At 37.2% G+C, this 16,315-nt stretch overlaps 1 protein-coding gene across 3 annotated transcripts in view; it reads right to left on the bottom strand.

The window, feature by feature from the left end:
- Window positions 1-1,958: 1,958 nt before the first annotated feature.
- Window positions 1,959-16,315, bottom strand: part of ntm (neurotrimin) — a 438,896-nt gene continuing 424,539 nt past the window's right edge. For all 3 annotated transcript variants that reach the window (XM_067494550.1, XM_067494551.1, XM_067494549.1), the window contains 4 exons: window positions 15,188-15,308; window positions 14,785-14,936; window positions 10,949-10,984; window positions 1,959-8,503 (listed from right to left, as the gene is read on the bottom strand). In XM_067494550.1, the coding sequence (XP_067350651.1) occupies window positions 8,403-8,503; window positions 10,949-10,984; window positions 14,785-14,936; window positions 15,188-15,308 (410 nt within the window). In that variant the 3' untranslated portion in view covers window positions 1,959-8,402. The remainder of the gene's footprint in view (window positions 8,504-10,948; window positions 10,985-14,784; window positions 14,937-15,187; window positions 15,309-16,315) is intronic.

Genomic DNA, 16,315 nt, shown 5'->3' on the forward strand with positions numbered 1-16,315 from the left:
GGGAATTTTTGGGTTCTCTCTATACATCTTTATAGTCTTGACTTTATTCTGTAAAGTGCCTTGAGATGACTTTGTTGTGAATTGGCGCTATATAAATAAAGTTAGATTGAATTGAATTGGATGAATTCATCCACTTGGAGTTGTTCAAGGTTAATGGAACCTCATGTGTAACCATTCTAGTGAACTAGATATCAGAGCCTTGTAGTTTCTTCAAATGTGGCGCAAACATCCACTTGGAATCATAGATGATATGTTTAGATTTTAGTGGTCAAATGTCAAGGTTACTGCCTCATGTATGTTCTTGTTGTCAACTCTACATCTCACTATGAGGGAACTTCTTCACTTCTAACACAAATAACCACTTGCACTCATCGAAGTCAAGAGGTCAAGAGGTCAAGTTCACTCTCACCTCATGCCTGTTCATTTTTGTAAACATATTATCTAATTCTTGTGGTAATGTCTTCAAATAACTCATAATTAGTGTATATTAAATAGGAGTCTAGAAAGGCCTCACTAATGGTGCAGGCACAAAAAATGAATGTTGTACTCTAAATTGCCTGTAGGTGTGAATGTGAGTGTGAATGGTTGTCTGTCTGTGTATGTCTCTCTGTGTTGGCCCTGAGACATACTAGAGACCTGTCCATGGTGTCCCTGCCTCTCGCCGAATGACAGCAGGGATAGGCTCCAGCCTCCTGTGAATCTACACAAGATAAGTGGTTACTAATAATGGATAAGGAATGGATGTTGAGTATCAACATGTTTGTATAACTATATTAAATTACTAGCAAATACTGTATAATCTGGTTCAAATAAGGTTCTTTGGAAAACGTGTGGTTGCGGTTGGTATAAAAATGTAACTCTGGGGAGGTAAGGGTAGTTTTAGAAAAGTGTTGGGCTGGTGCTTGATCTGGATTTGGTGTAGCGCTTTGGCTGGGGCTGAAGACCAGTTTAATTAGAGCTTGTATGAGCAGTTGTGCTAAGAGAAAAGTGCAGTTTACTAACTAAACCTCAGAAATAATAAAATATTGGCAAAACACAAACGATGTATGAGGTCCTAATAAATAAGATTTCAGTTTGCACAGCCCACCACAGCATACCCCTAGGCCTATAGCACTAAGTTTGTAGCATCCATTTACTCTAGATCTAAAGGTATCAAGAACACATTTCTTGCTGAAATGCTGTGTTCTCTTATATTTTAGGAATACTGACCTTTGACACAAAGAAAGACAATGTATTTAATCTTTCAAGCAGTGCCAATATCCAGTCTCTTATGGAACCGTTCTCAGCTGCAGAGAGCAGAAGTTTGCATTAACTAAATATCTGTTGAGCTTGAAGAAACGTGGTGGTGTATTAACTGCAAAGCTACTTGACTTATCTCTGTTTGAAAAATGTCACAAAATCACAAAATATGAAATGCTGTACATATAATAGACATGTTGTACAAAATCAGGCAGTAAACCATTGCTCCAGGTCACAATCATCTCTAATAATGACAACTCACACAGGAAACTCTAAATACATACAAATTCATCTGCTGTGCAGATGATGCATGTATCACCTACACAGCGTGTGAATGAGAATTGGAAATAGCTTTTATATGCAGCTACAGTATGCAATTAAGATTCATACGAGGGGTGGGGGGTGAAGAGAAACAGATTCAGAGTGTTATGGCAGAATCCCCTGCTGCGGTTGTACATAATTGATGTACCAGAACTCTCAAAATACACTGTGTTCAGGCTTGAAGACACTGGTGTCATTTAGAGAGCTGCAGTTAGCAGTTGTTGGTAATGTAGCGGACAGACCACAATGAACTCAGTCCAAGGTCAGGACTTCTGAGGGATAAGAAAATCAATAGGTTAGTCATGTTTCTGGATAGGTGCCACTATAGGGAACTCAGTGGATATTCATTCTCTTTCTCTCACAAAATAAGACCAGAAAGAAATTAAAAACACACAACATTAAGATACAACATTTTATTATTGTCAGTCTTAAATATGAGCACACACTGTTCGTCAAGAAAATACATATTAACCAACAATCCTTTACAATACAGGGAGTCAAATAGCATGGTATCCCCCTCCACTTGTGAACAGTCCAACTAAAGGGAGCCCCGTGAATTTGTAGCCAGGCATAGGGCAGAATTTTTTCATGTGAATCATCCAAAATAAACCCGTCAGATCATGAGACTAATTCATGCGTCTGTTATGACAATCCCCTGGCAGCTGAGCCAACGGTTTGATTTCTTACCGCTAAGCAAAGTTCACAACTAAAGTTCCAAAGAGGATCTTCTCCTGACTCCAATGAAAAGCACACAAATGCCACAAAACACGTAAAATGAATATTACTATATCCTGGGTGTGATAAAGCTCAGTCGTTTTTATTAAATGGCATCAAATTATTGTCAAAGACTGCTTTCGTTCTTTTGCACATATGGAGAAAATGAGAACAAATATAGCCATAGCTTTTATATATATATTTTTTCTCTTTAACTCAGCCCATGTTCCAACTGGGCCCATGTTTGCTTAGGCTGAAAGAAAGAATGAGCCCTGCAATCCTTGTGCAGTCTTCAAACAGACAATGGAATTGGTCATATCAACATAAATATGCAGCTCTACTGCCAAAATATAATCCTTCATGGGCTGTGATTCAGAATTGGCTGACTGGAGTCAGGCAGAAACAGAAAAAGTTATGTGTATTCAGGCCTTTCCAGCACAGTTTGCGAGCTGAACTTTGGGGGTGGATCAAAAGTATATTACTAGTGTATTTCTGAGATCCTCTCCCCGAGTGTACACTAGTTTTTATCATTACTAGTGCGTCTTGTAAAGGACTTGCAGTGTATCTTGCATATCCATAAGTCATGCTTGGTGGGAGTTGGGAACATTTGCATTTGCTCTAATAAGACAGTACAGAGCCTGACTGTTTTTTTTTATTTATGCCACACAAAATAGAACTGAAGCACGACTGCCTGCTGTTTGTTGAAGAGATGATGAATTATTTTTAATCACTGAAGATTCATATTTCCTATTGAAATATGTCCATCAATAGCTGCTGGGGTTCACTTTGCCTGACCACGGTGCATGTTATGTGTAGCTGCTGGAAGTGGACATCATGTGGAGATGCTCATTTTTTTTAAACTTTGAATTCCTGAAGAGGCAGGCTGCAGAATCAGGGTGTTGCTGTATTTAGCACAGAGCTGCAATCATCACACTGGGAGAGAGCGCTTCACTTATACAATGGAGAACGAGTCCAAGACAACATGAGGACCAACTGAGAAACTATTAGACTGTTTTTAACTAAATGAGCCATAACATGGCAAATAGCTGTGTTGTGCAACCCAAACCATCACAATGTCTCAATAAATGTAATGTGATTGTTTGTTTAACTGCTCTGCAGGCCAGCGTGTCTAACCTTGAGGCTACCAGTGCCCAAAATGCATAGGAAAACACTGGTGCTAAGTAATATAAAAGGCCTCAGGTTAGAAAGAAATCCAAATTAAACCATTAAAGCAGCAGCCTACAGAGGATTTCTCCTCATGTCTTTTCTTTTTACACATTTGGAGCAGCAGGGGATGTAGATAAAGGAAATGAAGATGATACTTTTCTTTTGGCTGCACACAGCTCAGACCAAGGTGAAAACAGAGGAAATGTGATCTAGCAATATTTCCAGCAGTGATCTGACAGGCACTGACTGTTTTCCATCGCCACTGAACAGGCAAAACACCTCATACCCAGATCATAGCTCAGACAGTGATATACCTCTATCCTGCTTCTACATCCCATCGCTTTCACAGCTTCCAAAGCTTTGTCCAGAACCCCAGATCTTATCACACCTAATAAAAGAATATTTTGATTATTAGCAGGGTTCCTTTTAATGATTCATCTCAAGTCAGAATATTATTGTGCTAGGTGTTGATTGGAGATCTGGGCGGCTCAGTGCAGACTGAACTCTGTATCGCTGCCATAGTGCCCCTATAAGTGAGCTATAACCACCTCCTTGTGTCCAGTTACAGGTGAATAAAATCATTTGCATTTCATGTTGAGATTCTGAGCATGGTTTGTTCAGATCTGCCTCTGCTCTAAACATCAGCACTGGTTTGTCCTCAGTAATAGTGTGCTCGCCTCAAGAAATTACATTGTATTGCATCTGAAATCACATAAAAACAATATCACAATCATTAAGTACATAGCAATAAGCTGTACACAGTCAGCTTACTGTCCTTTGAGAAACCTGTGGAGCAATGTAATGCTGACTAATGCAGCAGTGTGGTACAGTGTAGTAAATGTTTCTGACAATGAGCCTCATTATTACTGTGCACACAAATGCACATCTATATGCTGTGTAAACTGAATTTAGAAAGAGAAGGCAATGATTTGCAAATAATTTGAAACCTATTTTTGATTGTAAATTGTGCAAAGACAACACTCGCTTATTTTGAATTTGATGGCAGAAACACATTTCATAAAATGTGGGTCAGGGGCATGTGTTTCTTTACCTTTTCTTTTAACAACACTGTAAAAGGTGTAATCAATGTGTAAACAATAAGAAAAAGTCAAAAGTTTGTTAATTAAAGGCAACACAAATATTCACATCTAAGGCAAATGCTACCTTACCGTGAAGAAAAGGTGAATGTGGATAATTTCACTGGAGTTGCAGTGAAATTAAATTGCAAAACGAGGAGCAATTTTAAGGAACCTTCAACCCAGAACAGCACCTTCCCCTACTGTATGTCTAGGGTAAAATGTTGCACCTTGCTAAATAAATGAATAGATTTATCTACATTTACGGGTGCACCAGTGTTAATTGACCACAGATTTGCAACTTGAAAGAAAGTATTGACTAGCAGTTCTATATAGGATTTCAACTACCTAACATTTCAGGGTCTCTGTTGTCACATTCTTCACCTTACAATGCTCCAATGATTTTCAATGAGTGAAAGGTCTGAACTGCAACCATGTCAGCTTAGCACCTGGACTCTTTTACTACTCAACCATGCTGTTGTAAAATTTACAAAGTTTGGTTTGACATTGTGTTGCTGAAATGTATAAGACCTTCCCGGAAAATTGCTATTTTGTGTAGCATTAATTGAGCCTTGCTTTAAAATGCTTTTTTTTTTTCATCTTTCTTTCTTTCTACTCTAATATAATTTCTTCTTTCTTCTGTCCTGTACATATGCTAATGTAAACAAAAAGAGTTTCCAAGCCTCCCCAGATGTGCTGTCAGCATAGCCAAGACATAAAATTAGCCTTAGAAAAATGATGTTTCAAGATCTGCATGTCAGTACCTCCTCTTGCAGGCCAGACGTTTGGTTACAAATGAGTTTGCACTTAGAGAAAGCAACAGAGTTTCTGGGTCTTGTTTAAATGGGGTTGTTTCTTTGCTTGGTAGTGGTTTAACTTACATTTGAGCGTGTAGAGAAACTGGATTCACCGACAGAATGCCTGTGTTTATTGCACTGCTGCATGGTCTTTCAGTATTAGCTTTTGGTCTTGACCCTTGCTGGTTTTAAATAAAAATCTAAATTAAGTTTTGAATAGTTTGCAAATCATTGTATTCTTTTTGTTTCCATTTTACACAAGATCTCTGTTAATGTTTTTTTAATAATAAACTTAGCAAACTGTGTGTCTGTGTATAGTTGTATGTGAGAAAAAGAAAAGATGTTTGCTGTCAATTCATATTTCCACGGAAAATGTTAGGAAAGGTGTTTTCACATTCGGCTCTGTTTCAACCTTTCAAGTGATCTCAAAGTGATGAGGCTGTGATTATTTGTGCATATTGACAGCAACCACTTCACACAAGGCTGTCTGCAGGGATTCAGCACAGACCCTCCTTGGGAGGGGATCTGACTTTATTTCATCTTAAATGTGGTTAATCTTGTGTGCAAAATAAACGTGAGGATCAGTGGTGCCATCCTTCAAGCCAGGATGGAATAATTACAATGTCATTTCCAAACAGCACTGTGCTGGAGATGAATAATAGTCTGTGGTGCTCATCTCTCTCCCTCTTTCCTTCTTTGTCTTGTGTGTGAAAACAAACCATGAATAGCCTGTCAGATTCAGCTGATGATTACCCTGATCAATTTCAATAATAGGCCTATCTGTTTCATGCCTTTTTGATTTGGATATTGGTTCTTTTTTTCCACGTCAAGGAACGCAAACCATGAGCTACAAAGGAGCAGAGTTCAAAAGAAGCTGCCCGTGGATGATGGACTAAAAGCTCACCAAAGTTAAAGCAGTCCAGGAAAAAAAGACAGTTGAGTCTCCCTTTAGAAGAAGAAAATGTGAAAGTAAGCAGTGCAGAGATCACTGGTTTTGTCCTCCTGCAGGGCGCGCTCTGTGTCGGCTGAGCTCGCATTCAATTAAAAAATAACCATATGTGAAAACACACTCAATGAGAGCTGTTAGATCGTTAAGTAGCACATCATTGCTGCACCACTAAACAGACAAACTGATTTGTTTTAATTCACTGTTCCTGTCTCATGTTGTGTTAATGGAATCCTACAAATGTGTTAGTGCTGCACACAGTCCAGAGTGCAGCTCTAGAATCCGTGAACGCTCGTGTTTGAGGTGTGTTGACAAAAGAGAATAGAGAGATTCATGATTGAAAATTCTTGTCCACACTACAAAAACCAATGGCAGAAATGCAAATCTGGATTCTTTTCTTTTGGTGTCACTCAGCAGCCCCCAAATGGCTGGCTGGAACCTGGGTGCAATCTAGCCATCGTTGCAAATCGCTTTTTAACACGAAACATGAAAAAGATAAATTACTGGCTTTAATTCTCGCTGCTGTGTTGTTGAGTTGTTGAGTCTTGTTACTCACTGTTGCATAAAATCCTCACGATCACAACAAAATAAGGTAATGGGGTCTGTTGTTTATTTACTGCCTCTCAAAATGCCTGCCATCCTTTGTCTGCACTGATCTCTCTCCATAATAAGGGATATGATTTTCCAGTTTTTCTCATATATCCTGTCTTTTCTGATAATGTAAGCTATATATCAAGTGATAAGAAAAGTTGTAGCCATTTTTGCTCACACCTATGTTCAATCTCAGTTATTGCAATTGGCTCACACACTGTACAATCAGCTTGCAGTTCTTATTCCTTTCTTTACCAGCTGAAAATGTCACATTGTAATGGACATTTCATGGTCAGGAACCACACACTGTACACTTTGATTTAAAGGTATCAATGATTTTACGTTATTTTATGCTAAACCCATTTTAAAACCCAGCATGTTAACCTTCTTGTTTGTGGACAGACGATACTATGGAAAAAGTTTGAACAAAAATATGTGCAATATATGTGTGATATATGTATAAACTGCTAAGTTCTTTGGGTTATTGGTGTCTAAATACATGCAAATTGAGTTGATTTTCTGTTAACATGATCTGACTGGGTGCTCACTAACCTTCCAGTGCTGGTTTGGATCATGAACAGCAACGTTTCTCAAATAAATGTGTTGTGTAGAAATTGCATGATGTTTGAACGAGTAGCAACAGCATTAATACATTTGCATTACTTAAGTCAGACATCGACTCCACACAAGTGGAGTAAACTGTGCCTCAGTTGACTTAATTATAACATAATTATTCCTGACACCATTATTTTGTACAACTGTACTGATAAAGAAAGAAAAAAATAAAGACAAAGACATAAAACTAAGATATTTGCCCTAAATAATTACAACTTTATATTTTTCCTTTTTAAAAATATTTAAAACTAAACATACTTGGAAAAAAATGAAATTAGAAGATTAGCATAACACAATTGCAAGTATATCACTATAATGTTGAGAACAAAAATATTTGAAGGTCAAAAATTCTGCTTTCAACAACCAGACTGAATGATAATTATTATACATTAAAATATGATAATAGCAGGCTTTCAGCCTCAGGGTAACCTAAATTCCTCCTGCCTCACTGTCTCTGTGTGACTTTGAGGTATTTAGCATTCACCTCTCATACTTGCTGTAAATTTGTCTTTTCCTGGAGTTGGAATGAATATTCAATGCAGTTAAAAATTAAGACAAATCCTTTTGAACAAGAAATGCCACATAAAAAAAACTGTTCCGAGACATATACGTAAAGAGAGACAATCCAGAATAATAGAGGGAAACATTTTTAAATGCAACACGATTCAGTTAAAATGGAAAGCCTTTGTTACGTCCTTAAAAACTAAAGAAAATAATATTTAGTTTCATTATCTAGTGGGTCAACATCATTTTGTAGCAGGATATTTCATACACTCATGTGCATCAGTTTATGGTTCCAGTTTGAGGAAAAAAAACTCAAAACAAAACAAACCAAAGAACAAACCAAACTCACGCACACACACGCGCACTTACACATGCACACACACATACACACACACACACACGCGCAATACTTGTGTTAAAAACCTTTCCTCTTCAAAATCTGAGGAGGAATGGCAGAAACACTATGAAGAGGAGACAGGTGTGTGAGTGCAATCCCATTGCGCCGCCGCTGCCATCCTGAACTGCTCTCGGTCCTGACAGGAGGGAAAATGAAAAAGGAAAAAACAAACACCCTTGTAAGTTTCACCATTGAGGATTTCTTTTGTTGCAGAGGTTAGATATTAAATTAATTATCTATCTGCTGACAACAATTCAGTGGATTAATCCCCTTCCACCATGACATTAAATATGTGACTTTATGATTACTGTGAGTTTACCATACAAACCTTGTACAGTACTTTTGTTTGTGTAAGAACACAATGTGACTTTGCCATGCGGTATTTCCTACACATACCCAGTGCACAACAGAATTAGGGTCTGGATCTCAACATTAAACATGGAGTTTATATAAATAATGAGCTCCTTTCTGTACTTTGTCTCCTGTGAGTACCGAAATCATAGTACAACTATGATTTCAAACTCTCGGTACTCACTGTTAAAATGTTCATAGAATGAACTAGCACAATGACATCTGAGGTGACCCATCATCCTTTGATTATGCAAACCAGTCTCCCAAAAATTACTTCTGTATAATAATTTGTAATTCAACCGAAAATGTGCATTTACAAAAACATAAGGAGTTTTCGAGTTTTCTTTTTTTCATTTTTTTATCTTTTTTATACACTGTTTCATGGGTGACTTCACCAATTTTCAAATTGCTCTCAAAGGCTTTAGTTTAGGGTGTAGATGAATGATTTTAAACTTCCCTCTGACTTCCCTATATTAAAATATTTCTCTGCTTCTAGCTGAAAAACTCAAATGATGTGAACTGTGGAAAAGCAGAATGACAAACTTTACAGTGTGACGAACGAAAATAACATAATCTGAACTAAAGGTTTCTCCAAATTATGTCATCTGGAGGCATTTTTCAGCTAGAAGTAATGAGATATTTTAGTGTAGGTAAAGTTAATGGCATTCATTTACATGTACTACTCAAACTAGAAACAAAAGAAGCAAGTTCAATATCAGTGAAGACAATCTTTTTTTTTTGTTACTTCTGATGATGAAACATTAGTACTACCTGAATGTGCATTATTATTTTAAGCTTAGTGTTACCTTTGAATTGCTCTGCATGTCATTCCAGTATAAGGAGATTCAAACTTAACCTCAACCTGCTACTTGAATGTGCAATAAATGTATGTGTAATCCATTTCAACCTAATGACATACACATGTGCATAGGGTAGAGGTGGAGAATAATCTATGTGCAGTCAATAGTGTCATTCTGAACTTGTTGGAAATAAAGTTCTTGAGTCAAAAAAAGATGTATCCAATAAAATGGTTCTCATACAAATAACAACCTCTGTAAATTAAAATCCAATTATTTGTTTGTCCTTAGATTTAATAATGCAACACAGAGTCAGAGTGTATCTTTTATTATATATATTGAACCTGTAATATTCTAGTATTACTATTAAATGTATTATTAAAGTGTTCGCTGGGTTTTTAGGAACACTGTGTGGCGTTCACTATCTACTACTAAAATGTACTACAAAATGAAAACAAATTTTTTTTTCACACATGTAAATGAATGTACTGCATGAGGATTGAGGACAAAATTTAACTTTTCACTTTGAAGCTTGTCATACAATGACTACTCATTTCCCTTGGATTTCCATGAGTTCACTACAATTTCCTTTGGGGCATCTATCCAATTACCCTGCGACACTGGATTATCCCTAATCCTGCATATGGCTAATTAGAATAATGACATTCGCTCATAGTCAAAATCAAAGCAATTAATATAGTTGTGTTGTATTAATGGTGTGAGTTTTCTTGCTTTCAAGTTGCTGCTACCACAAGTCGCATGGACACATAACTAACACACTGAGATGTTCATCTCTGCACTAGCCTCAGCTAGTGAGTTTAAGCATTGTGAATGGAAAGGCATAATCTATATCAGAATGATCTAATACTGAAAATCACTGTCTGAAAAAACAGTAAACATCTTAGTGTTTTAGTACAGTTTACAATATTCACAGGTATGAGTTAGATGAAGAGAAATTAGGATAATGAATGATTAAAAAATACTTACATTGGAAAGAAAGATCATGCAAAAATCAAAATGAGGCCAACAGTGTACGGGTTAGGTTTAGAAAGGAGAAAGATGAAACATGGTTAGAACAATGGATTATGCACAATGCACTGACCATTTTCACAAAAACCCACAAAACATTTGTATGCCAACTTGCTCTGCTAGTCTTCTAAAAAAGGTGCCGCATGCCACACAGCAGCTCTAACTCATGAATGTATAACGAGAAAAAAGAGGTATTAAAACTGTACGATTTTGACAGGATCAATAAACAGAATAAATGATTTGTCTGTTCTTGTCAAATACTAAAAAAAATAAATTGTATACTTCCAGTGGCACTGCAGCCTTCCTTCACGTTTGTGAAAATGGCCATGTTTGTCATGTTCTAGCATGCGGTTGATGCTTTTGATCCACAACAGTGGAAGTGCATGCAGGTGCAGAATACTAACCTTGCAATAGTGTTGAGCTAGTGGGTTCAATTACAACTACACCAGGGGAACAAATGAAACAGAGCAAGATATTGGAAATGGAACAGCAACTCATCATTGACAACACTCATGAAAAGTAGGCTGCTGAATGGACTTCAAACTGATTATAGTGCCAACAGCTATTTATGACTGTACAGGTAGTGTCAAATGTCCACTTTGAGCCTTAAACTCTAAAGTATTTTAATTCTTACCCACCCAGATCTGTCATTATGTTGTGCAGTGATTTCTTTGATTTTAAACAGGACCCTGAGAATAGCATCAGATCCCGATCAGACTGGCCACCTGGGATGGCATTTTGTACTCTTCAAATATAGTTTTACTTGCTGCATTTGGGTTGGTGACTGCCTCATATCTTTGTCCTTTGAGTTTCACAATTTTGCAGGTGCACCAAGAATTCTTTAATAAAAAATGAAAAAACAGCTCAGAGTGGAACTGTGCCCAGTGTCATTAGTGTTTTTTCCACTCTATTCTTCAGTCAGATGGTATTTAGCTTAAACCTACATATGTTTTCTTAATTTTAAACTGTAAATAAAATCCACGTTTATAACAGGGGTTGTAAAAACGTTTTTACTGTGAGCTACTTTGGGCGAATGGGTGAATGAGAACAGTGTATATACTTTTAGTACCAACAGGTAGAAAAGCGCTAAATAAATAAGTGAAGACCATTTACCATTTCATTTGCTGTCTGGACGTGGCAGAGGGGTGAACATCTCCTGCTCTGACTGCAGCTGGGAGGGGCTGCTGTATGAGTACTGGGACCTACGGCAGCACCTGCTGCTGAGAACGCTTTCACATCAGATTGAGAAAGCGTTCACATCAGAGTCTCCAAAAGTCTCCAGTAACACCAAAAAAAGTAGTTAGATTTGTAGTTAGACTTTTTGGAGTAAATAAAATTGTTAGAGGGGTCTGAATACTCGCCAAGTTGGTAACACTGATCACCACTGTCTCATCAAGCTTGAGAGCAGTGCACTGTTTGACAACTAATTGTCAAATAATCCTTTCGTGTAAGAAGGGGGCGGGACACTTGATACATTTAATTGGATATGTGTAATTTGGTGAGCTGAGTGACCACTCAAATTTGACTAATTAAGTTTTCAAATTTATGTAGGATTCATCAACCCTTTGTTGAGCTACTTGGAAAGGGCTGACATGTTGGAGACCCTCGGTTTACAACTTACTATATGTTAGGCTAAAGTTGCTCACTTCCAGCTTCTTTAACTCCTCATAAGTGATTATTGATTTATTATAAATGTCAGTTGATGTTGATGCAGATCTCAATTTCTGTTTCTGATACATTAGAGAACAGCATCTCTACTTTCAACCAGAGCCAGAGTAGGTACCCTCCATTTTTCCTTGTACATATTTAGATATATGATGAATATAAATATAACATAAATTAAACTAAATATAAAGGTTTAGATGCTACAAAATAATTGCTATATATAAACTTTGTGTCCAACAAAATCAGCATGATATAGCATAACCCTAACCCATGCTAGGTAATTGCCATTTGCTGAGATGTCAATTTTACATTTACAATACTTAGTAAGTTCTACATTTACCATCACCGCCTTTTTATGCTGTTTGGGACTGCAGTGATTCAGCTGAATGTTTTAAAAGTACAAATTGAAGAAGACTATACCACTCAACAGTGGCTGCTTTGGACACTCCTTTGGTGTTTCATGTTGAAACTAAATGTACCCCTTAGTGTCGGTATAAAATGCAAAGGGCTGTTGAGTACAACAGAAACCCACACGCATCAATATTTGATGGCTACAGCAATCACATAGTATACTAGTAGCCAAATTTCCACTTAGGAAGATGGTTATGTTGGCTGGATGTTGCAACAGGACAACAGGACTTTTCTACCGGTGACAGAGGTTCAAATCGAGGATCAAATGCGAAACATTGTGCACTTTAACAATGAGTGTTCCAGTAATCTTTATGTACCTTAATCTGATGTTTTGGTGCATAACCCAGTTGTGTTTGTGTGCAAAGTAAACAAAACAGTGACGTTTCCATAACTGTAAAAAGGCATTGAATAGTGGCACCAAAGGGTACCTGTAGCTCCATATGAGATGCCAGATAATCAGTGTCAAGTGATTTGCATCAAGACTTTGTTTAATCCGTTTAACTATATACAGTTTCACTGTGTTTGGCATGGATTATTATTACTGTAGCACAGTGTGCTATATGTTTGTGATGGTGTGAATTGTACAATGGAAAAAGACAGACAATAGCAAAGGGCAATGAGAAGAGGGCTTTTTTCAGCTTAAATTGATTCCAGATTTTGCACATATTTTTATAAAAACCTAAAAAGAATGGAATTAGCTAACAAGTAAACTATGCATTTTAAAAACATAATGGGAAAAAGAGAGAGAAAAAAACATGGACGGATATAAATTTTAGTGAGTGGCCACCCCAAACTCATTCTCTGCCACCCCCATGAAGATTTTTTATTTCAGTTTACTGTACTATTCAACAGTTCAGTCATTTAGATCAGTGAAGAAAAATTTGCAGTAAAGTACTATCAGGGTACTTGGAGAATTTTTATTTTAAGTTATTATGTAACGATTGAATGTATGTAATATGGATACAAATATGTATCCAGGTACTGTGGAGGTACACCTGTTACTAATAGGTACACAATAAGTTCACGGTACTTACCCTGTAAGTCGTGGGCTATAATCTAAAGCATTAGCAGTTATTTCGTTTAAACACAGTGGGAAATATTGTACTTATGCCACTACATTTATTTGGAGGCTTATTCTTAATTTAAAAAATATATATCTTTATACAAACATAATCAAGTAGTAATATTATTAAAGAACAACTACCCATCAGCACAAAAAGTAGTTGGAGAAAATGCTTTTAGTTTTGACAAATAGGCTAATACGGTTTCCAAATCATGGTAAATGGTACATTGTCTGCACTTAGCGCTTTCCTACCCATTGGTACTCAAAGCGCTTTCCACTGCTTCTTATTCACCCATTTACAGGCGCAATGACACACACACACACACACTCACATCAATGAAGGGAGCTGCTATGCAGCTGGCCAACGCTCACCAGGAGCAACTAAGTTGGGGTTCAGTGTCTCGCTCAAGGACACTTTGACATGTGACCAGAGAAGTTGGGGATCGAACCAGAAACTGGGCCACTCTATCTCCTGTGCCACAGTCAACTAAAAGTATTTTTTTAAAGATCCCAATAAATTTTGTGTTATGAGACTTATTTTTTCTTTTGTAATTTTACTGTTGCTCTTTGATAAAGCAAAACTAATTCCTATCCAATCCAATCCATTTTCATAGTGATTGTATTTAGTAGGGTAGATTCTAAGCTTCACAAGTTAAGGTCCAAAATGCCTGATTTCACAACAGCTTTTCTTACAAACTGGTGATGCATGCTGTAATGTTTTTATAATGTTTTAAACCACAGGTGCCACAGAATTCACAAGGGATTGTTTGAATTAATTGTTGCAATTCCAACATTGCAAATTCCTGGAGGGACAGAGCATTTTCATGCCTTTAATTTATCTGGGGAGCCAACAGGGTATAATTCAGCCCTTAAGGCTGATGCTTTATAGGTCAAGAAATGGGAAATACTGAAAAAAACTTTTAAAATACAGCATCAGATCTCTTAACGGATCTTTCTGAACACACCAACTGTATGCACAGGTCTACTGTATGTAGGTACCGTACGTATGTTCTATAAACACTGAAAAGTTTTACATTTACTTAAATTTATAGCATCTTTGTCATACTCCCTTATCTATAGAATAAGTGTAGCCATACTTACCATACAGAAGGAAGCTTGTGTTTGAGCTCCCCAGTTTGTTGATGGCAACACAGGTGTAGTTTCCGTAATCTCCATCAGACACATTAAAAAATGTCAGCTTTGACATTGATCCAGTATTTACAATCTCCATATCATTGAAACCATTGATGATCCTGTACGGGAGGTGGGGGGGGGGAGACGACAGTGAATGCACATCGTAGTTCATCTTATTTCAAACACAAGACTGCATTGATAATTAAAGCAAATGTGTAGCAATATTATTATTTGAATGCCTGTGTGACTAGCAGTTGATCAACAACAGCAATAACTTTACACTGTATTAATACAAGTGCACACAAACACACAGATACATACTGCGCTTCTTCCATTTGCCTACTTAAAATGCAAATGTAAAACCCATTACCTTCTGTCATCTTTATACCACTCAAAATCTGCCTCAGGCACTGCATCAGCTTCACATTCCAGCACTCCCCTTTGGCCCAGAGTCACTCCAACGTCTCTGCCCTCTGACACAGTTGGAGCATCTACAAGCAGGCACCAACACATAGGGGCACTGTGATCAAGACTACAAGGCTGCATAAGTCAGGGATATGAGGAGAAAGGTCAGTGTTTTCTCCTCCTCAGTCACGATTTTTGATTCACAGCTGTGATCTCCAGCATGACCACAAGTGAAAAAGAATTATAAGTTCAAATTATGTACAATATTTATTACGCTGGTGAAATGGCATAGTGTCAGGGTATGATGAGGGAATTAACTGTTCCAGCTTTACAATCCATTCTTTAGCCCCTGCAGCAAAGGCACAACTTCTTATTAAAAATGTTTCTTTCTGCTGTTTTTGCAAGGCCTAGAAATGATTCTTTGGGCCTTAAATATGGCATTTGAGCAATAACTATGCAACTCTATAGGGCTGCCCTTAAAACTTACTTTATCATTTTATCTTGATGAATATTTTGATTAATGAAACAATCATTTGGATTATGTAATGTATAAATAAATAGAAACTAGTGGAAAAAAATCAAATTATTTACAGAGCTGGTATTTTGGCCCACTTTAAGTTGTTCAGATTTCTCAAAATCCATCCTATTTATAGGTGTGGCCTCCACAACCTTATGAGTAATTATCTTATGTAACGGTGTCAGCAAAGTAATGGCAGCAACTGGAATGGTGCGTAATCAGTATCTAGTAATCTGTGTAGCAAAGTCGGATCCAGAATGTAAATAAGAAGAACCTGCTGGTTTCCAAATAAAGTAAACTTTATTTTTCGTAAATATAGCTGGAGGTTCTTTCACTTAGCTTTAGAACAGATGCTGAGTGACAGAAAAATACTGACTTATGATTGTGCTTCATTTAAAACGCCATCAAGTATAGTTAGTGTTTAAAGCGCACTTCCATCACCCCTCCTTGCTCCTCACCACGCTGAAATTCAAACTCAGAGTATGATGCTTTATGCTGCTTAGTACACCCTCAGTGTACTGTAACAATCACACACTTCAAATTAAAAGGACCTGAAAGAAAGGCATTAAACCTACA

Source organism: Channa argus, chromosome 24 (assembly GCF_033026475.1).
Source record: "Channa argus isolate prfri chromosome 24, Channa argus male v1.0, whole genome shotgun sequence".
Taxonomy (NCBI): Eukaryota; Metazoa; Chordata; class Actinopteri; order Anabantiformes; family Channidae; genus Channa; species Channa argus.